The sequence below is a fragment of the Chrysoperla carnea genome, chromosome 1, assembly GCF_905475395.1.
Source record: "Chrysoperla carnea chromosome 1, inChrCarn1.1, whole genome shotgun sequence".
In the NCBI taxonomy this organism is placed as follows: Eukaryota; Metazoa; Arthropoda; class Insecta; order Neuroptera; family Chrysopidae; genus Chrysoperla; species Chrysoperla carnea.
Genome location: NC_058337.1, coordinates 118120116 through 118143467, shown reverse-complemented (window position 1 = coordinate 118143467; position 23352 = coordinate 118120116). Strand labels below are relative to the sequence as shown.

The following is a 23352-nucleotide window of genomic DNA, read 5'->3' as shown; positions in this document are numbered from 1 at the left end:
AATCAGAAAACTTCCCTTCGCTGGGGCTTGCCAAAATCTGTAACACATATCAGCATCTTCTCAGATAATCAGGCGAGGCGTCAATATTTCAAGCGAGGATAGTCTATGAATGCTTCCAAGAACTAAAACACCTGGCTCTGAATAACACAATCAGACTGATCTGGGTACCCGACTCACTCTACCGTTAAAGGGAATGAAGCGGCGGAGGTCATATCAAACAACCTTTTTATCTGGACCTGTTATTCCTATAGCAAGATGTTCTGTAATGTGCCGAATCAAGGAATGGATACGACAAGCCCATCTTGATTACTGGGACTTTGTGTATAACCACAGCTAAGCCATTCAACTGTGCTCGCTTGAAACATACTAAAGCACAATTGAGAAGGGTGGTGAAACTCTTGACAGGACACTATCGATTGAACTACCACGTTTATAACAAGTGGATCTCTGATAAACCCATTCGTAGGGCCTGTATGGAGGACGATAAAATTTCCATACATGTTATTTGCTCCTGCAGAAATTTGCATCAGGTTTACAATGTTTGAATCCGAAATCTTGAATTCATTAATGCTGGGAGAAATCCCGGCAGAGAACCTCGATCCCGCCTTCAGATGAAAGGTTATTCTCAAGAAGAGCACAAGAGACCCTTTGGTCTAGGTGTGGGGTCCCATTTGCGGTACTTCTCTTATATATTATTATTATTATTTAGTGGATATACAATTTTATTAAGTTTAAGAAAAACCATTTTAAAAAAACTTTTGGTTTACTTAAAAAAAAACAATGATCTCGTAGACATCCGGTATATAGACTGAATGTGGCTCCTACGCCATCGCTTACTGTAGGGCATAAATTAATACACTACTGTCGCCAGGCTTGCTTGTAGATATGGATAATAATAAAAAACACATCTCTTAAATTTAGTAAATAATTTATAATAAAAATATTAAATAAACAACAAAAATTAATAATTAGTTTTATATTTCTTTAATTCCACCATAATGTGATGTATATTCGTTAATTGCGTCCTCGAATTCGGTGTTAATAACTTATGAAATCGATGATAATATTGCACTAATTGTGTTAACGCTAATTGTAACAATGTTGAACCGGTAACTAAACTTGGAAACGATAATAAAACTTCACGATTTAATTCCTCTAAAGATTTTTTCCAATTCGTCGAAAAACCTTGCACTAATTCTAAAGCTTTTTTCTCTCGTCGTTTAATTTCATCTGTTTGTCCTTTTTCAACAATGGGTTCAACTTCTTTAACGTATTGCATAATACCACCAAAATGTGGACTTAATATTTCTTCCACATATTCGGTGCTCCGTGCTGTTAACTGTTCCCGGAATCCTTCAGCTTCTTTGGAATTGTCGCGCGTACGTTCCATTAATATACTTAAGACCATGTCGTAATTATTGATTAGATAAATTAATTGTTCTTTACGTTGTGGAAATATTGCGGCCATACGTAGGATAAAGCATTCAACTTCTTCTTGAAGTTCGGCTAATAAACGATTGACTAATTCATTTGGAAAATGTTCGCTGATACCCACGATTGCAGCACTAAATTCAGCATAACGTCTTGTTATCTTAAAAAAAAAGCAAAATAATGTAATTTTATTGCATAAGCTTAATAGAAAAAGTCTTCAAGTGAATATTTTTTAGCTAAGGTAAGTTGCATATAAAGCCACTTTTCCTAAAAATTTTAGGTGTATTTAATTTGCCAAAAAAAGTGCAGTGAATGAATGTAAAATCAGGGTCGACTTTCTAATTTTTTTGGTAATGAACCGATTTTGATCTGACACGGCTCATTTTGTTCGTAATTGAATTTATGAAAAAAAAAACCTTAAAATAGTTTTTGGCCTTTTTCCTTTATGGTCTAAGTGTGTCCCACCCCAGGACAGCCACTCTAACCTAACCTAACCTTCCCCACCCTTTTATTTTTTTATATCAATTCTAGATTTAAAGGAAAAAACACACTGGAGTGAGAATCGACCTTTCGGCCTATGGATTTCCAGATCAGAATTCTAATCAACTAAGTTGTTGGACTGTACTATAGATTTATTAATTATAAATTATGTAAACTTACATAATGAGGTCCCATTTCTTTATTAAATTTAGTTGGATCACAATCTCGTATACTTTGTATATTCAAACGAAAAATATATTCGAAACGTGGCCATATAATTGCTTGTAAGCCATCCCAATATTTATCCAAAGCTGGTACAGCACGTTTATGGCACATTAATTGATAGCGTAAAATTAAATGAACACATAGAAATAATGCAATCGCATCATAACATTCCATTACGAAAGTTTCTAAATTTTTCTGAAAAAAACAAACAAAAACAATAATTACTCCATAAAAATTTAAATTTACTAAAAGAAAGCCGTGGCGAAACAAGGCGATGACTTACCGTAAGAAGTGTTAAGGTTTTTCCCATGATTTGATTAAACAATTCGAGAGCTTGTGATCCACGCACAATGAAAAATTCGCATAAGAATAAATATTCTCGACATGCATTATCAACCAAAGCATATTGTTCACTTCGAAACAGAGCTTCATACGCATACTAAAATCAAATAAAACTTATTAAAAAATATTCCGAAATTTTCCATAACAATAACAGAAATGGCGGTGATTCGTCTAGATGAAAAAAGGCACTATTTAAGATTACTTAATTTGATTGGTTACTTTCTACTTATATTGTTGGATGCATTATTATTTTCGTATTTAAAAACAACTTAAATAAACGGTCCGAAACATCGGACAAGACTCTATTATATTATAAAATTGATAAATTATTCTTGTAATATTTTGATTGAAAGCAGCCTATTCTATTCTTTCATTTTGGCTCCAGGAGGTGGGGTCCCAGAGGGTAGTTATATCAAACCTAGGACCTTGTTGATATAAACCCTGATACGAAGTTTCGCTGCTGTCCCCTCACCCTCTCCCTAGAAAATCCCATTTTCCTGTATTTTGAAATGTTTTCCCTAGGGTGTGGCCTTCTCGAATTTTCCTGGATATGTAACCTATACCGATCCTAGGAACACCTTAAGGTCTAGCCTTGTGTCAAGTTCAATCGAAATCGTTAGAGCCATTTTTGAGAAAACCTCAAAAAAAAGGTTTTCCCTAGGGTGTGGGCCTTCTTGAATTTTCCCGGATATGTTGCTTATACCAATCCTAGGAACACCTAAAGGTCTAGCTTTGTGCCCAGTTTAATCGAAATCGTTAAGACCGTTTTTGAGAAAACCCCAAAAATTCTGTTTTTGCCTAAAGGGAAGTACCCTTAAAAAGGCTTAGAGAAAAAATGAAAAAATTGTCTGGAATTATGACCAAATTGAACCTATGTACCGAGTTTGAGAAAAATCGGTTGGAAATTGAAGGCTCCAGCTTGGCAACAGCCATACCGACATACCGAAGGACGCAACATTTTTTAAAAACCACTTTTTTTGGAATCAGGGACCCTCAAAACGTGTATTTCCGTTGAAATCCCGATATCGATTTTTTTTTTCGATCACAAGACTTTATTATATTTATATATAATAAAGTAAAAAAAATTTAAAAAAGTTCAAATATTTACTCGATTTTTTTGCTGTGCATGCGGAACAATAATCGGTGCTTCTAACTGTTGCGCAAGAACATCTCCACGATTGCCAATTGTAAAAACAGTTCCTTTATGCTTTAACGATGTTTTATGAAACAAACCTCTTGATTCGGTATCTTCACGTCCCATTAAATCTTCTTTGGTCGCAGTTTCCTCAAATTGTAATTTTAACAATCGCCCTGAATATGATTTAAAGTACGAGTAGTATATTTTACTCATTGTATCCACATACTCGGCACAAATTTCTTGAGCCACATTTCGTTCATTGGCTAGTATAAATTCGAAAAAAAATTTATATTTTAACATGGCATTTTGTGGTACTTGATAATTGGTCATTGGTTTACGAAATTTGTATACTTGTTCCAATAAGTATGCGCGAATTTTCGACATGGATTTAATTTTTAATTTCTCTAAAATATCTCGTACGTCTTGGCATGATTTTGTGTCTTGGAAACTTTGTTCTTTAACAAAATTAATTTTATGATTTAACTCCTGTAAACTTGACAAGAAATCTTTTTCTGTGACAGGACATTCTAGGATATTATTGATTAATGTATCTGACACTGCCATATCCTCGATAAATTCACTTAAATGCCCCCGAACTGCTTGCCGATTTGTTAATTGTTGGCTCATTGCAACTGACTTTCGTTGTAAATATAATATTTCACTACTGATACTCCCTAAATCAGTTTGAAAATCTTGTAGCATAAATTCCATTCGTTCCAAAATATTATCGCACGCACTAATTTGGTTGTGTAAATTTGCAATATTCTGACATTCTTTAATATAATCTTGAATTGATTTATTTTCAACATCTCGTAATTCTTTTTCAACTTGTTTCGAATACTGTCGAAGATCGGTGCCTGTTTTTAAAATTTCCTGAACCACATCATCTTCTAAATTCTTTTGTAATTGAATTTCAACATCTGTTTTTCGAGACATTTTTTACAAATTTTAAGATACACACAAAATTTTTGACACTGACAGTTTGATGACGTTTTACGTCATTAGTTTATGGACACTCTGTATTTCTAAATAGTAACTAAAGGTAATTTAGATGCATAGTTCGTTGATTGTCTGACAGATGCTGTTCAAATTTAAAGATAAAACATTTTCCGCGGAAAATATAAATTTAGTGGACTTTTTTCTAAAAGCCCGTATTGGACTATATTTCGTAATTTTTATCTCGAAAACTAAGCATAAAAACGAAAAAATTCACGTCATATTTCGAAAGTAACTCATGAGCAACGGCAGTTTTTAAACCGCGGGCCCGACAAGTCAGAGTTTGTGAGTTCGATCCTATAGCTCGAATACACTTTACATAATATCTGAAATTGATATCAAAAATGTTAAAATTTTTGATTTATATTAAATGATGTATGTTATTAGCAAAGTAATTTTGGAAATTAAGATTTTTGAAAATACCTGAATTTGTCGCTATAATTAGTTGTTTTAAAATGAATTTTGACGCCCTAAGCAATTGTTTAAAAATCGATCAAAATGGAAAGTGACTTAATTCTAGATTTAAATTTACATATTAAGTTGGCAAAAAATGATTTATCTTCTAAACGGCATGAACGACAATATTTATTTTCCCCAAACATGTCACACCTAATTAGCGGACTTTACATTTTGCGCGATTTTTAAATATTTGCTTTGCCAACTTCCTATGAAGTAAGCAGATAATCTTCTACCTTCTAAATGGTATGAGCAACAAAATTAATTTTTCCACAACTAAAAATTTTCAAAAATTGCTTTGCTAAAGTTTATGGACATTATTTAATGTCATATTAAAGTAAACGCTAGTCACCTCCATTGCTAAAGATATAGCCTTGTAGGACCTATTTACTAACAATGAGTGGATAGACGTTAATTTACAAAAAAATTAAAAATAGCAGCCATAGACATAATAGTAATAGTAACCCAATTAAATATTGTGCAAACGTTATATGCCTTTTTTTATATTAATTGTTGACTTGTGGATTAATTAATTAACTAATCTATTAATTAAGGCATTATGAAATAAAAAATTAAAATGTGTTAAGATATTAACAATTAAAATCGGCGCTGCGCAACTTCAAATTAAGATTTTGTATTACTTCCAATTAAAATCAATTGGGATTATCAATTGCAGGTTTTTGAAAATCTTTAGACATACGCAAAGTATGAACGTTTAAAACTTCTAATTAAACAAAGAAGCAAGATAATTAAAAAGTGACACCATTGTTGAGTGTCGTCGTAGAGATAGATACTCTGTTTTGCAAGAAAGTGACGAGCAACAATCTTTGAATGCTTATAACTTCTTCGTTTTTTAATCAATTTTAATTTAAATTTCAAATTTTGTGGTATTAAGTCTACTTTTACATTTTTATGGCTATAATGTGGCAAATTCGATATCAGTCATTAACCAAATTGTAAAAAAACATTCAAATTTTGTAAGTTATTGTATATAACGATTATTGTTACAACTTCGCATCGCAGGGAAGGATTATTTTTCAAAATAAAAGCTAATCTTTTGAGTCAAATTAAAAATAGAAATTTTTCAATTTAGAGTCAAGTAGTTCACGTAGGAATGGCAGACACAGTAGCTCACTGATGGAATATGAAAAAAAAGACTGATATATTTTATCTCCTATGCTAAATTGTGGCTTTTTAAGTAATTGTTTGATTTTTAGTAAAATTAAAAACAAGGTTTCAAGGTACGATTTTTTTTTTCAGCTTATGTCAATTATTGCTTTGACCCTAGACAATATTCGGACCTTATAGACACATTAAAACGTTAAAATAAATATTATAGATTTATTGAGTGCCAAATTAAAATTGATTGTTGTCCTCCAACTGGCTTAACAATTAGATCATTTAGGTCAAAATTAATAGAGGAAGCATAACTCTTCTCAAATAACAAAACTATTTTCAATGATCACTATCAATGAAATTTTAAACATCTCTATCCTTTTTTTGCGATAAATTATTTTATAAAGTAAAGCCACGGTTCATTAAATTTATGAGTATATGCATTCCTATTGTATTTGCAATGAACATGAACTAAATATCTAAACGGTTGACTGCAATGATTTATCGCTGCTATTTTGCCAATTTCGTTAGTTCTTAAATTACAAAAAAAAATTTTTTCAAGTTTATTTTGTAATCAATCTCTTACGCACTCGGTCACAGAATTAACTTAACAATAGAGTATATCGGAAGTACATAGTATGTGGTTAAATTGGAATTATTTTTCTTAAAAGTTATTCGAAATGTTTACACATTTAAGAAAATTTTGGATTCTGGTATTAATTTTTGGTAGCTCGAAACAAAGTAAGGGATTGCAGAAAGACAAATTTTTTTAATATTAAATTTTGTTGTTCAATTGTTTATTTTTTTCAGATTCAATTCAACAATGGAAGAATCAAACGTATACATTATTACCAGCTGAAATTAATTTTGCTGCTTGTAGAATTAGTGTTGGAGATTTGAAAGCTTCAGCTAATGCAACCGTTACGAAACATTTAGAGGGGGTTTGTAGTAAAGGTAAGTTAAGAGTCGTATTTGCAGAGCAAAAATGAATTTTAATTCATAAAAATTTCTGCTTTTCATTAAAGCATGAGTACCATATACACAAATATTTGTTCAGACTACAGAAGACCAGAAATTAACCAAAAAAACTAGGAAAAATAAAGAATGGGCTGAGTTAATTGTTGGAATACCCTGTATTATTCTAGTTTACTAGAATTTCGAAAATTTTTCGTATTATTTTCTAGAAAATTTATTATTTTGTTTTTCAAAAATCTATCAAAAGACTTAGTAGTTGAAGCAACTTACCAAATTTCAACTCTCTATCTAGTTTTAGAGAAATGTTTCAAATAAAAGTTGTTCATTTTTTTATAGAGAATAACTTTGATATTTGAACTTTTGCTCTATCTCTTATGGTTTACAAAATTGCTATGCTGCTAATATTTACGAAATACGAGATCAAAGCCCCATTTTACGCCCTATAAAAATTTCAGTTCGATATCTGTTCTTCCGTTTTTACAGACGTACAGAGGGACGACAGAAATGATCTAGTTAGGTGATTTTATGAACACCTATACCAAAATTTTGTTCGTATCATCAATATTTATAAGCCTTACAAGTATACAAATGTAAATCATTACAAAAATTTTACCAATTCTACACGCCAAGGATATTTTTTATTCGATTGGAAGCGCTTCAATTAATCAATAAAAAATCGAATAAACAAAAATACAAATTTTTTTTTCGAATTTTTTTACTTCTTGCTATGATTTTTTATTTTTGGCCCGAAAATTGACAGGTAATGGAATTTATAAATATCAAAATTTATTTTAGCAGGAAAATATTTATCTGACCCCTATAGAATCATAACCACCACGCTTTATCGGAAATACGAAATATAAGTAATCAATATTGATAGATCGAGGACACAAATTCTGTCTACGATCTAATTTCTTGTCATTTTGTTTTAGATGATTTAAATTACAAATTTGAAGAAATAAAAAATATATTATATACTGAAATTGAAGGTCTCAAAAATTTAATAAAATTACGATTTAACTATGACAAATATAATAATAAAAAGTTATGCAATTATATTGAAAATGAAATATTATTGTTAAATAATACAATTATTGATAATGGAAAACAAATTTTTACATATTATTGGAAAATTTGTGATATACAACAAAGCACAGTTCAAGAAAGTACATATTTTATTGCACTAGGTAAGTTAACATAAGTTTATTTAACTCTGATGTAACTTTGTTCAATGGACCATAATTTATATACCGAGAGACATAGAAATTGGGGTAAAACAAACAAAAATTCATAACCCAACAAATCATTTCAGAATTTGCCATTAGTACGGGTTTATGCTCAAAAATTTTTTTAGGCCAAAAATATCTAATTTCTTCTGCTCTAAACCAAAAATTCCTGTTTCGCCTCCCCATGGGACAAAAATTGGCTACGCCCATGGGCTTACCTAAAGATTTTAAGGAAGTGGGGGGTTAATAGTAATGAAAATTGTAGTTAGATTTGAGCGAAGTTTGGAAGGAATAAACTTAGACCATAAGACCCATTGTATTGCAGGAAGGGGTTGGCTCATAAAAAAATCATTACTCCTTCAACCATATCGTGGTGTGAATACCACTGCAGTGATTGTAGTCAGGTTCGGATTTACAAGGCAGGGTAGGTACGTGTCTAGGGCGGCAAATTTTGGGCGGAAACTTGGAAAATTTATTTTATTCGTAAGAATTGAATTTCTGGACTATTTCGTTGGCATGCGTACCAACATTCTATGTCGAAAATTCTTGAATATAGTAAAGAATCTACTTATTTATACAAATTTCGATATTAGCATAATATCGAATATTCGATAAGTTTTTTACCATTTCCACCATTAAAAAGTTTTGAAGGGGGTGGGTGGGGCGTCAAAATTTTAAATCCGAGCCTGATCGTGGTGCACTGTTAGGCTCAGACACTCTGCAACGTTGTCTCCTATTCAGTGCTTTGTAGCAATCGCTATTATTGGAGGTCTTTTGAGGGGGATCCAATTGAATTTCAATTTTGGCATTCAAATAATGTTGGCTTTCTGTAAGGAACAACTGTCTAAGTATTCTATTATCTCTTCTCAGTTAAAAATCGGTGTTCATTTTCGAATGATCTTATAAAAAAAAAAAAAAATTAAAAATATCTATAAGGTAATCCAATCCAATCCTTTCCAACTGAACAAAATACGATCTCAAAAAGATATTTACATGTTTCAAATTTTTGTTATACCCGGTATAAGAGGTAACAATATAAAATGATTGACTAATATGATTTAATATTTGTAGGTCAAGTAATGAAATTAAAATTTCAAATGGATAATAATTTTGTAAATATTTATATAATAACAACAAACGAAATTTATATAAAATATAAATTAACAATTTTAAATCAATATGACAATAATTTACATTTCAATTCAAAATTGATGCGATCATATTGTCGTAAAATAGCAACGTTATTAACTGAATGTAATGGTTTTAAATTCTCACCACAAATTTTATTCAATTCAACACATTTTTTATCAAATAATTGTATTTATGTTAAATTAAATATATTTTTGAATTAAATTTAATGATTAATCATATTTTTGTACTTACTAATTTTAACAATAAAAATTATTTTTGGAATTTTTTGTTGTTTAAATTTTTCTCCAGTATGGACGCTCGGTTAAAATTCAAGAACTTATTTGCGAAAAAGTTGGTAAGATTGGATTGAAAGATATCCGTCAGCTGTGCTACATCTCATCAGCCCCTGATCTACGTTTTTTAAACATGGGATACATTGTAAATCATGCTGGGATGGGTTGAAAAACTAACTGGGCGTTTTAAAATGCTCCGCCCCTCCCCAAGATCTGGGGGTTCATTTCTCTTCCACACTTTTTAATTTCTCTTACACACATCAAAGCTCATTCTGACTTCACACAAAGTAGAATAATTAAGCTGCATTATTTCTGAATTTAAGTTAAATTCGAAGATAATGGTTTTCTGAAATTATTTAAAAATAATAAAAAAATTGTTATATATTTTATTTATTTATTTCACTTTATTCAATATTGTTTGAAGTACGTAATATATGAATAAAAGTATTGTATTTTATTTTTAATTTTATTTGTGATGTTTATATAAAAAAAAAAGAAATCACAGAATTTTACAAATAAGTTTTTTTTTATCATTTAATACAGACATATTTATTAGCTATGCAATATTACTTTTCTAGGAAACATATCATAGACAAATAGAACTAGACTGCTGTTACATCGAAAAACAACCGTGATATTGCGTGTAATACACACTTCTTACGGTGAGAGATCACTGTTAGTATAAAATTAATGGATGCGTTTTGGGAAAATATGATGAGGAGCGATCATTCAAAATGTTGACTTAGCATCGCTTATTTATTTCACTTTTAACAGGACTTTTCATTTAAAAATGATTATTTTTGTTCAGATGTCAATCAAGTAAAGACATATCACATATCTTCTATCTTTGTCAAAAATCGCTGTTTGATGAAGGTAAAATATATTAAATTTTCTTGAATAATTTTTTGAAAACTACCTGAAACAAAAACAAATTGATGATAAGGCCTATTAAAAATGGTGGGTAAACGAAAACTGAATCTATTTCAATTTAAACATCGGAAAATCTCGAAAAACACTTTTTGTTTCGATCACTTCCCCCTACAAATGAAAAATGATCCAACACTCACTACACACGTGTTTAGTGAATTCTCGCTGATCACTATTTTCCAAAACGCAGCCAACGTGATCACATTTTATGAAAGCAAGATCATCAGATTGAACAGTTCTATTGATTTATACCAATGATCTGACAAATTTTCACCGTGTCTTGAACTTTTTGCAATAGTATATATGTTGAAGCCAACTAGCTTAATTAGCCGTTCAATTAACAGCCTAGCCTTTTTACTAAACCGCATCATTCAATTAACTTAACGATGCCGTTTTGTAAAAAGTTAGGCTGTTAACTGAACGGCTAATTAAGCTAGTTGGTTGCGACATATATACATACCGATAAGCTAGACCGGATTTCTACATCGTCTATAAACGAAGGCTTTGTGAATTAAACCATCTTTTCGCTCAGTGAGTTCTGATTGTTTCAATAATTTTTTGTGCCTGTGACTATCTGTTATAAATAATGTAATCAATGACAGTTTGAAAACACAAAAAACTCTTGAAACGGGAATATGGTGTAATTCATAAGGCAACCAAGATAAATCACTTGCTTTATCGATATAAACTAACGCAAGAGGTTCACAACCCAACAGATCCTTCATGGTAAATTTGAAGCTAATAATACAAAAAAAATTGATTCAACTTCATGATTAATGTTCTGATTTTCAAAATGCTCCCTCTGAAAGCAAAATATGTAGTAAAAATTTTAAACACTTTGTTTAAAATTTTAAACAAACAGTCATACACTTTGCTTTTTCAGAAAAGTACGTACAGTCCAATTCTTTATGTCAGAGAAACATATCATTTTAATTTGCGCGCACATTCACTTTTCATTTTTATAGTAAGAAGCTAGTAAAATTTTGTGGAAAATATTTTCCCAAAAAGCGTATTTAATTCCATTGTCTAATTTTCTCTTTTCTCTTTAATCATATTCGAAAATATTCAATTTCTTTTGAAAATAATTCGAATAATATAGGAGTTACAACTATACCCCAAAATTTAGTATTGCTGTCACTTTATAATAAGCGTATAAAAAAGTCATAATTGCGCATGATTTAATTGGTTGCGCGAATTTTTAGAGGATTGCGATCAAAACGATGTTAATATCTCTTGACTACGGGAACCTTTGTAAAAATACAATCGATTGTTCATGATTGGTCAATTAAAAATTTTTGTTTTCAGTTTTGTTCGACAATTGACACTACCAAGTTATAATACTAAATTTGCTCAAATTTTCTTTTCATAATTTTAATTGATTGAGAACAATAATTTCTTGATATTTATTCTTTTCGATCGCAACCCTTTTTTAGCTTAAGATATCCTAGAGATCTAATTAATATATGAATGGCGTTCATTAGTAAATTATCATGTTTCACACTATTATGTCTTAAAAATTCTCATTTATATATTTCTATATTAAATAATATTTATTTTTCTTAATACTAATTAATCAGGATGGTTCGTTAATAACAGGAATTTATCAATCTTCATTTCTCATCACTGGAATTAAAATTTTCAGGAGCGTTTTACATGCAGGTAAAAACATCGATTATTTTTTACAGAGTTTGATAAAGAAAGAAATTAAATCAATTTGCAATATATGCCTTCAATTACTTTTGTGATCTTTGATGACTCATGAGATTTTACATTCTTAAATATTGGGGAAAATTGCTACTTTATATCTATACTCGCACTATTTCTTCTCACTTTTACGCTAAGCAAGATTTAATAAAGAAGGGTGGATTCAATTAAAGATGAAAAGAAAGTTTTACGATACTAAAATGTAGCAAGCAAACTAAATTCTTTGTCCTGGAAAATGTAAGTAAATATATTGAGTTAACCTAAAGTTTACTATAAAAGAATGAGAAAGTTTTAATCCGATTATTTCAATTAAAGTGATCAAAATGATTTTTAGGTTTCCACAAACTATTTCAAAACAAAAGCTTATTTTTACGGTACATCTTTTTTCTACCCATCACTGAAGATAATTTTTATTGATGATTATCTTGAACAAAAATAATTCCTTTTTCGTGAAGAAGTTTTTCAACGAGCCTTCAACCCATCTATGAACTTCTTAATAAGTCACGAAAGTTCAAAACTATATCCGTATTATTTTAACTAACTCCCTTTATCATTGATGGTGCGAGCGAAATGAAGTATTCAGAGTGGATAGACACTGGGGAGATGGGGTGCATTAAGTCTACTTACTTCGGCGGCGGAGGAAATACAGTGTACGTCACCGATGAAGTCAAAGTGTAAGCAAAGAGTACACTACGGGAGTGACACCCTTCCATTGTAAAATGTGTTTACAATAAATTCCTTATTAACTTTTTTCCCATCCTGATTTAAATCCTTTTTTTCATACTTTTCTAAACACGGTAAAATTTACAATTTTTTTAAATTATTTAATCTACTTTTGTTTTTTAAATTGCCATCATAAAACATAAACTATGGAAACAAAAATTTTGTAATACAAGAATTGTAATAAACATTTATTCCACGACATTTATCTTACCATTGTCGGGACACAAATATATTACAGGAAGAATTAGAAAAAAGAAGGAAAACTCGTTGTAACACGTATTTATAATCATTCTTAGCATAAGTTATTAATAATAATTTGAGGATTTATTTTTTTAAATGATTTTTTTTTTATGTTTTCGATCTAAAAATTTAATTGTATTTTCCTAAATTACTAATAATTATGTAAAAAAAAAGTTTATCATATTATTATGCAAAAAATTAGTCTCTAATCAGATGTACAAAAACAGTCTCCGGAAGTTCATTGGTGACAAATGCAGTACTGCTGGTCTCAATCTGTTTGTTTGGCCTTGACGAAGCTTTGTAATACGTTTGAGTGCTGCGCGAGAAAAGCGAAATCGCAAATATGTATTTTCAATTAATTTAAGCAGTAGAAGCTTCGATTTTAAAGTTACCGTGCTGTTTATGTCATTACGGACCATAATATAATTTTCAAAACTTTACGATCACCACAAATATCAACTATCAACTTTAAAAATTCCCCGATGATTCCCGATTTTGCAACATAATTTATCATATTTTTCCCTGAAGATTTAGAAATTCATACAGAGATAATTTTAGGCAATATCTTGAAAACTAAACATTAAATGGACAAATGATAGTATTTTCTAAAATAATTAGGATATTAAATTCGCGAAAATTCGTTTTTTTGTTTATCAGACGAATAAAGGGTGGATCACTTTAATCTGTAATGGCTAATAGCTTGTTTTGCAATTAACCAATCAAAAAATATCTCATGCAAAAGTTGCTGAGTTTGAGGGGGGACATCATGTTGTGACATTAGATTTGTAATAACCAATTTAGATGCGTTAACGATTGCCAATCCGGCAATCACAATGGCAAGTCTGTTTGATCACACTAATGCCACCGACTTAAAATGAAAAAAAAATCATATTTACGATATTTTATTTTGTCACAGCTCTCGGACGTATAATTTTCGAGGATACAAACATTGAAATTATGTGTCTTCAAGGCCAAAAAAAAGATTGAACACTGAACGTCACAGATACTCCATCAACGAACTCACGTATGTACATTTGATAGCGAAGTAAAAATGAGGAATAATTTTTTTTTTTTTTTCAAAAAATAGAAAAAAAAAAATTATAAACGACATTGAAAATAATGTATTATAATATATCTATTTTATAATTTGTAAGTCTATGAGTATCACCGTTGTTTTGTTTTTTTGAATAAATTTTATGTATCTTTTAGATTTTTTTATTTTGAAATTCACGCGATACATAAAACAAAAAAACTAATTAATTTGTAAACTAATTAAATAATATTCGATTTTTGTGTCTTTTTTTGTAAAATTTTCTTGAAGATTCGTTCAAGAAAAATACAAAGCTGCAATTATTAAAATTTAATACACAGACATTTATACTAAACCTAAATTGTTTACAACTAAAATAATTCGAATCTGTTTCAACTGTAAGACAAACTCCAAGCGACAAATAGACAATAAACCTTTTTCATGAAAAACAGAAATGCTTTTTGATAACTTTTTATGGAAATATAGGTCGAGTAAATGCTTAAAGTATTCTTTAGTATTATTAGCCGATATGTCGGCCTGAGAAACCAGTCAAATTAATTATTTATATACATTTGCACGCATCCTTAACTTGATATGACTTCTATTCCCGACTCTTTACGTGACGTCATACTTTATCCAGTGTTTTATATAGATTAGTGATACATCTAGATTTGGAATAAACATCTGTGTTTTATGTGCGTCATTAATTGTTTAATTTTATTCAGTTTTATGAGATTAAATTTTTTTTTTAAGTACACTAAACTCTGAAACATAGGATAAGAATTGTGAGTTTTTAGGACTATTAAGTCTCAACCAATATGGCGTTACGACGTTAAATGGTAGTTGACTAATTTTTAAAATTCAAATATACAATTTTTAAATATAAATCAAATTAAGACTTAAAACTCAAAATAAGATATATTTATAGAAATAATCTCTTTATTATTTATGGACCAATTTAAATTACTTTCGAATAAAATTTAGTGACAGTCAACTATTTTTGTATTGCAACAAAAGCTTATAAAAATTATCCCTTATTTTTCCAACATTGGAAAAAATCTCACTGATTATCCCATGTTTGAATCTTAAAAATTTTAAATTACGCACTGAGATTTCATCAAATATTCATAAAAAAATAATATGAACAAATAATTCTTACTTAAAAAAAAGAGAGGGTAAAAGGTGGTATGTGGGGAAACTATATAAATTAATGAACAAAAAATGAAAAATAATGATTATTGTTTAACTAAATAAATATCTAAAGGGGAAATACTTGAGTGTTTGAAGACGTAGAATTATCCACATTTTTTTAATGCTCATCCACAGTCATTAAATGAAATAAAAGTCATCGAAATCTAAAAAGAAATAATTTGCTTCAAAATTTAGTTCTTTAAGCAGTACGTTTTGGCTGGGATCGTTAAGTCTACTTGAAATATAACATACAGAAAATTACTCTTAATAACGAATCAACTTCATCACAACGGACTTTATGTTCTAAGTGTGTCCTACCCCAGAACAGCCACTCTAACCTAACCTACGTCTATCCAAGGTTTAGCTAAGAAGAACCATAGAAAAAGGATCTATACATTCGAGACCCAGGATTTCGTATAAAATGTTTACCGTAAATTTTTTGGGAGTCATCAGATAGTACAATGGATTTATTAGTTTATGAATTCAAAAGAATTAAATTATAAAACTAGCAAAATCCAGTAGACTTAACGATTCAAACATAAAAAAAAATAATTAAAAACAAAAAACTTACCTCCAGCATCGTAAACAATACTTATTAAATTATCTTCATCCCTTAATTTCGTAAGGGATCGTTCTAAAACAAAATAAAAAATCAAAATTAGAAATTTTATTATAATTTTCATGAAATGTTAAACTTACCGGAATAAATGCCAGAATAATGTACCATAACACGGGTCTTACGAAAATGTGTACGTGGTATTAGTGATCGCAAGGATATTGCCGGATTTTCAGGTCGTTTCTTATATAATGGCCGTAATTCAGGTGCTGTATCTGAATTTAATATTATACAATGACTGCCACCAGGTCGTCCAGCACCCCATACAAATATAAATCGTATACAGTACACTCGTGCTGCACCCACTAAACGTCCTTTTGTTGCACCAACTTCAATATACGCTGAGCATATTACATCACCACTTAATGGACAAATCTGAAATTAAACGAAATTTAAATTAATCATTCTTTTAAGCGTATATTATCATACGAGCGCGGAAAGTTACTCTGCTACAAATGTCATTGCTCGGCATAATAAACTTTGTCAAAAGAAAGAGTAATTATTTAACGGCATGTCAAATGGTTTCATTAAAAATTTCTTTAGAAAAATGGCATGTTGACACATAAAGGTTTCACTCCTGTATTAGAGTACTTTTAAAAGGTAAGCTGAAATTTAACTTACATCAATAATATTAATATCATAGTCAGCACAAAATGTGAATTTTAAATCATGTTCTGTGCATATACGTTTTGCTGTACGATGGCAAAATTGTTCAGCATCAAATGTTTTATGAACCAAGGTGATACCAGGTCCAATAGCGTCGTCGGACACATGACTTGGTACCGCATCCAAATGATGTTCTTCCCCTGAACTCTTTGTATGCACTAATACTGGCAATTCGACGGACACATAATCATCTACAAAAAAAATTTGTCAAGTGTAAATAATTTAAAAAAATTATTCTTCGGAAATTTACATTTTTAATTCATTATCCAGTCAAATTAGTCCATAAAATATAAGTAAGGTTACAAAAATTCCCATAGAGCTAAAAATTGGTATGAATGTTCAGAATACTATTATAAATGACTTGTAAAAAATCCCCATCAATCCCCCTTGTGGAAAAAATTTTATTGAGGGAGGAAGTTTGAAAAACTAGGCTTTTCGCGTTTTTCAGCAAAACGATGAGTTTCACAGCAAGAGAGAAGATGTCTCATCTTCTCTGTCACTGCCCAGCTCTTTTCATGAGGAGATGGACTTACTTGAACCAGCCTCTCTTTGACGACCCCTCCGACCTAAGGTCAGTCGACGTCAAAGCCCTCCTGCTGTTCTTAAACAGCTCCAAATGGTTCATGGAGTAGTGGACGGGGATGGGCCTACCCATTAACGGTATCACAACGGACCCTATGGTCTAAGTGTGTCCCATCCCAGGACAGTCACTCTAACCTAACTTAACCTAATTCAATTTTCAGTATCAACAATATTTTTATCTCGACATATTTCGAACGGTACATTTACTTCGGTAGAAATTGTTTACTTTAATAAAATATGTGAGTTGTAAAAATTAGGAATAATTTATCTGGGACACGGCATACAAAACTTACCTCTCAAACCATCTGAAACTAATGACGATGCACTTTCAAAATCGATTGCACTATAACGTCGAACAATTTCTTTGATCCATTGAAATGAATCTTTGGAACTATATACTTTCGCTTTATCATCGACAATCAAAAGTCCATTATCACTTAAACTACTTGCACCAGCTGTGTTTGTATTCGAACTTGTACTACAACTCATAAATCGCTCTAATGAAGAATCACGCCTATGAAAATTATCTGAAGAAGATAATTCCGTAACTTTTGGACTGGATATATTATTTATTTGTCGCAATACGAACTTCGAATCAATATCGGAGTAATCATCAATATGGCTGGGACTATAAATATTATATTTTTCTCCTCGAGGACTTAATGGCGATTTTCGATTTGTTGGAGATGGCGAAACTAAACGATTATATACACAAGTCCGCGAAGATCCACCACTTCCACTTGGTGAAAAAGGACCTCCACGAGAATTTGGAGATAAAATCGGCGATCGTGGCGAGGAATTATTTCGAGGACTCAAAAATTGATTATCCGGTGATCGTATCAAACTTTTCGATGTCGTTTGCCCTTTAACACCACCACAAAATCGTCTTTCAAATCGCAACAAATTAAATGGTACAATATTTTCGCAATTATCTTCCGAAAATTCATATTTTTTATCAGCTAAACGTTTTTTTCGGAATAAACTTAATTTTTCACATTTCTCTGTCTCTTCAGTAAATTCGTAAGCTTTTTCTGCACTTTCTATATCAATTTTCTTTTTTTCTTGCGAAGTAGTTGGTTCCTTTTTATGCAAGCTCATTTTAACACCTCGAGGAGGTTGACCTGCTGTTGAAGTGGGTTTCGTTGTAGATGAAGATTCGGGTACGATTGACGATGATGTCCAATAACTACGGCCGGTAACATTTAACGGTTCACAACTTATATTTAATTCGTGAAACGGTTTGGAATATTCACTTAAGTCGGTTTCACAATCACTAACATCCGATACAAAGTCGCACGCACTGTGTTGGGTCTGGACATCATATTCATGTTTAATGCTAACACTTTCCGAAATATCACTCATGTTATCGGGATAATTTGTAAATTCTGATTGGACCAAAGATGTTATGGAGGCAGTCTTTGAAACACCAACGAGACCACTTGGAGCACCGTTTTCATCACTTTTATTTAAGTTATTATTATCTAAGCTAATATTTAAAGCGTATAAATAATGGCCTGTGTTTAGTATTATATGATCGGGGTAGGCTAGACTGATGTTGGGTCGAAATTTTGGATATGGTGGCATTATACTTAACATTGCATCGACAGTAACACCGTGCTTTAGGCACTGTGAGGTAGATAGTGGCATGAATGTTGTATCTGTAAAAACAATGCAGAAAAATTTAAATTTGTGAAGGGACTTTGAAAAGTGAATTGGTGTACCTTCATTTTTATTTGAGGATTCTGTGGTACAGTCTTTGCATCTCTGCATTGAAGGCAGTGTAACTATAGTTAAATAGGCTTCAGACTGGTGACACTGGTCTTGGCTAAAAAATACAACAAATTGAAACTAATGATGATCTTTTACTAATTCTTTTAAATATCTATCGAGAATTTACAACATATTTTATTAATTTTCTTATGGAAAAATTGTATCAAAAGAGATGTTCGATTAAAGTTCATGCCATTAAGGATTTTTAATATTGAGTATAGAAGATGTTTTTCTCGACTCAAAAATTAAGTTTTATCAAAAAAAATGTTTCAAATAAAAGTTTGGATTGCCAAAAAATATCGACTTTTAATGAGGATCAATTTTAGTACACAGAAAAGCACTCTTTTTGTTAATGGATTAATACATATTTGTAACTTCTTGAGTGGCTTTCTTTTGGCTAGTCTACCAAACTTTCTCTCTTCAAGGTCTGGGTCAAACTCAAGGCTAGAATTATTTTCCGCCTTTCGATCCAAACAACTTTTATCTTGATCATTTTTCTATGATAATCCTTTATTCTACAATTATATTAATTTTAGAAATTATTAAACATTTTTTAAAGAGAAAACGCTTTCATTTGTGTGAAGAAATTCCATTTCAGCTTATAAAACACAAAAACATAAAACAACGCCAGAAAAAGGATAAAAGAAAAATTCAAAACAAATATTCAACTTACCAAGTTCCATAAATAACTAATTTTTCTAAGTCGGTGGGCCATTGACACATTGTGACTTCCAAATCATCCTCATGGTGTTTAAAATGACGAAATATACGATGTTCTGCTACAAGTTTTGCTTGCCTTCCTGGTACAAAACTCCACACGTGGAGGACATATTGATGTGATAGGAAAAAACCATCAATGTTTAATGTGTGTTTTACACTATAACTAAGTAAAAAGCGTCCACATTGAGAGAAACCCATAAATACTTGATGGCTATTAAAGGAAAAAACAGAATTATGAATTAGTTTGCTGGTAAGGCATTCTATGTTTTAATTTCATAAATAAGCTAAACTCTGCGTATTCTGTATCAAGAATTCTCAGAAGCTACAAAATCAACAAAAATTGATTTATCGAGCACTTGCCAAAACTTATATCCTCTAGACGTGTATTAAGTTTACCGCACGTGTAGTAAGTTGATTTTATAGCGATTTTCGACAGGAGGTCAAGAAGCAGTCTTGAAATAAAGTGTAAACAGATGAAATACCCATTAAAAGACAAATTTTCAATAGAAAATGGGGACAGGTTTGGAGGCGAAGTGTCGAGAAACGCTGGATAAAGGTGGAAAGATTAGGATAGAAATATGGCTCTAACCAAGAACCAAGTTCGATGGCAAATTTTTTTTGATGCTCCACCTAGCAGTTCAAGTACTTTTAGGGGAGGATTATCCATAAGGCAAAGTAGGTACGTGCCTATAGATACAAGGGGCGCGCGTGGAAGTTTTTAAACAAACATAAAATTGTATAAGTATGACTCTGAAAAAATAAGACTCTGTTGATATTGAAATTTGTACAGTTATTCAAATGTATGGCAGTATGATGCATATAGTTTCTGCAGAAAGGGGAAATTTTAATAAGAATTAACAGCAAGCCTTGGAACTATCAATACTCGAAGAATATGAAAAGGACACAAAGAGGGTACGAAAAAGAAAGCTCACAGCAGATGAATTTGCCGAAGATATTACTTCTTCATTATCTGTCGAGAAACATTCAGAGTGACAGTATATCTAGTAATTATAGACAGACTTGCGGCTGAGAATCAAAAGAGCCGAGAACTGTACAGCCGTTTTTATAGAAAATGTAATTTGATCAATTTGAACATTGAATTTTGGATGAGGAAATTTTAATAAAATACTAGTAATCAGCTTAGTCTGTTTTCGAAAAATTAAACCATCAAAAGTAATTCGTAATTAAATGTATTATTTTAATTTAAATCCATACAAATTTTTGCATTCATTTCGATCGGTTGGTTTTTTTTCATCAGTAACAATTGGTGAAACTTGAGCTTAATAAACCTTAAAGACGCGATATCTTAACAGGTTGCTAGCTTTATTTTATTATTAATCCAAGCCTACCCTCTCTAGACACTCAGAACGATTCCAATTACTGTACAAAAGTTTCCGATAAAATTTTTGGAGCTGTATTAAAACTTAAATGTGTAGTCAACAGTGATTTGGATGAAGTTAATTTTAAGTCCTTTCTTTTTTTTTTATACATGATTTTCCAATAAATCCCTTATTGTTTACTTTACTCTAGATTGGACCTAATGAATAACCAAAAAGCTTCCAATTTTTTGGAAAAAATATCCTATTGCATCCCTTAACATGTAAAAGTATAGTCTTCCATCAAACTATTAATAAATCACTTTAAAGAAAATTTCTACATAATACCTACACCAAAGCCTTCAATTCGAATATTTTATGATCAATGAAAATATAATATTTAAACAAATTTCTTATTTGAGTAAAAAATTTAAAAATATAAGCATAAACATGCAAAAATGGTAAACGAGGAATACTTACATTGTTTCATCCGTAAATGGTACTACTTCAGAAAAATTAAAACATAATCGATCAGGTAATGAATTAAATACTTTATCAGTTTTTGCTTTTGGATTACGTGAAAATCGTCCATACAACTGTAAAATGAAAAATACCAAAAAAAAAATTTATATTTTTCATCATCATGTAATGGTTTTTTAAAATAACCTTAGTTTTATCTATATTTTTTCTAATATTTACCTGTCTATTAAATATTTTATGTACAACATTGTAATCTTTTGGGGGTTTTATTTCAATAACATCACTTTCATCACAGTCTGAAGAATCACTTTTTTCAGAATTATCTATTTCTGAATTACTATCAGTGTCCATGTTGATGTTTTCATTAAATTCTTTGATTTGTTGATGTTCTATTCAAGAGTCAGTATATTTGATTCGAAGGACGAACAACGAACCCCGACGATTATCTTTGAACGCATTTATGGTTAATTGATCAAGTGCATCTCACGATATTTATTTATTTTTTATTTTATTATAGAAGAAAATCAATTTATTAATTATTTTTTTTTAGTATAATTATTTTTAATCAGTGCTTAATTTTATTTTATATAATTATATTATTATGTAAATATTTATGAAGGAATACTTTTAATAATTTTTTAACTCCTTTGATTTCATTTAAATAAGATATTTGAGATGCTGTATTCATAGTAAGAATTTAAGCTGTAGCTTAAAAACGCACCACTAATGTCTAATGTCATGATGATTTTTCCTTAAATATTCTTGAAAAACAAGCCGAAAAAAACGTAGTAATCCTTTTATTTACTTAATGTCGGATGTAATCGATGTTTCTAAAAATTATCTATACATAGATCTTATTTTCGCGATCCTCAAATTAATGTCTCAAAATGCTACATTTTAACCCTTTTAGATCGAAAATTCCTGTTTTGCACCCTCCCCTTAGGGGCCAAAGGACAGGTACACCTAAATATGTGTTCCTTTTATGTATCGAAATTTTTCGATATATCTTGCAAAGTCTAAAAACCATTAATTGTAGAATGTTGAAAATTTGGTTTATGACTGTTTATAACATTTAGATAACAACTCGTCATTTATATTTCACATAACGGAAAAACCATTAGTCATAGAATGTTGAAATTTTGAATTTAGAACTTCTGTAACATTTAGTTGTATACATACAGCATCTTTCGTATATACATTTTTGTATGTAAAGAATCTTTATGCCATCATCGATTAGTAAAAGCCTTAAGCCGTTGTTTGGGAAATACTATGAATATCTGTTATAATAATTTAGGGACCATTCTATTTTATTTACTTTGAATGTTTGCAGATTTCAAATTTATCATTTGTTATCTGTCAAGTGTTTGAAAATTTCTCTCAAACATTAAACAAATATTAAAAATTTGCTACAATATGATGATAAAAAATCAATCGTTATGTTGATAATCTAAAATTTATCATTGATTATCTTCGAAAATATATTTTATTCGATAAATGATTGTTTATATTTGACATTGTTACAGTGTAATATGCCATCTGATGGTATAAACATTGAACTAATCATTTATCAGCCGGTAG

At 30.5% G+C, this 23352-nt stretch overlaps 2 protein-coding genes across 2 annotated transcripts; both read right to left on the bottom strand.

Moving 5' to 3' along the window:
* Nucleotides 1-961: 961 nt before the first annotated feature.
* LOC123301852 (vacuolar protein sorting-associated protein 52 homolog) lies at nt 962-4612 on the bottom strand. The gene is made up of 4 exons (XM_044884784.1): nt 3587-4612; nt 2420-2575; nt 2092-2331; nt 962-1591 (listed from the first exon to the last, which is right to left on the bottom strand). The coding sequence occupies exons 1-4, from the start codon at nt 4550-4552 to the stop codon at nt 962-964; spliced, it is 1992 nt and encodes a 663-aa protein (XP_044740719.1). The 5' UTR covers nt 4553-4612.
* An 11001-nt stretch (nt 4613-15613) lies between these two features.
* On the bottom strand, nt 15614-22248 carry LOC123298771. Its single transcript, XM_044880871.1, has 9 exons — nt 21994-22248; nt 21775-21890; nt 19932-20189; nt 19210-19313; nt 17782-19146; nt 16862-17097; nt 16324-16615; nt 16196-16258; nt 15614-15788 (listed from the first exon to the last, which is right to left on the bottom strand). The coding sequence occupies exons 1-9, from the start codon at nt 22123-22125 to the stop codon at nt 15763-15765; spliced, it is 2592 nt and encodes an 863-aa protein (XP_044736806.1). The 5' UTR covers nt 22126-22248; the 3' UTR covers nt 15614-15762.
* Between the last annotated feature and the right edge of the window lie 1104 nt (nt 22249-23352).

Coding starts and splice junctions, on each gene's coding strand:
- LOC123298771 (XM_044880871.1), bottom strand. CDS start 22,125: ATGGACACTGATAGTAATTCAGAAATAGATAATTCTGAAAAAAGTGAT. Junction 19,147..19,209: donor ATCCTCAAATAAAAATGAAG/GTACACCAATTC, acceptor TTGTTTTTACAG/ATACAACATTCATGCCACTA. Junction 15,789..16,195: donor TATTGTTTACGATGCTGGAG/GTAAGTTTTTTG, acceptor ATTTCTTTTTAG/ATTTCGATGACTTTTATTTC.
- LOC123301852 (XM_044884784.1), bottom strand. CDS start 4,552: ATGTCTCGAAAAACAGATGTTGAAATTCAATTACAAAAGAATTTAGAA. Junction 2,332..2,419: donor AAACCTTAACACTTCTTACG/GTAAGTCATCGC, acceptor TGTTTTTTTCAG/AAAAATTTAGAAACTTTCGT. Junction 1,592..2,091: donor AAGAAATGGGACCTCATTAT/GTAAGTTTACAT, acceptor TTTTTTTTTAAG/ATAACAAGACGTTATGCTGA.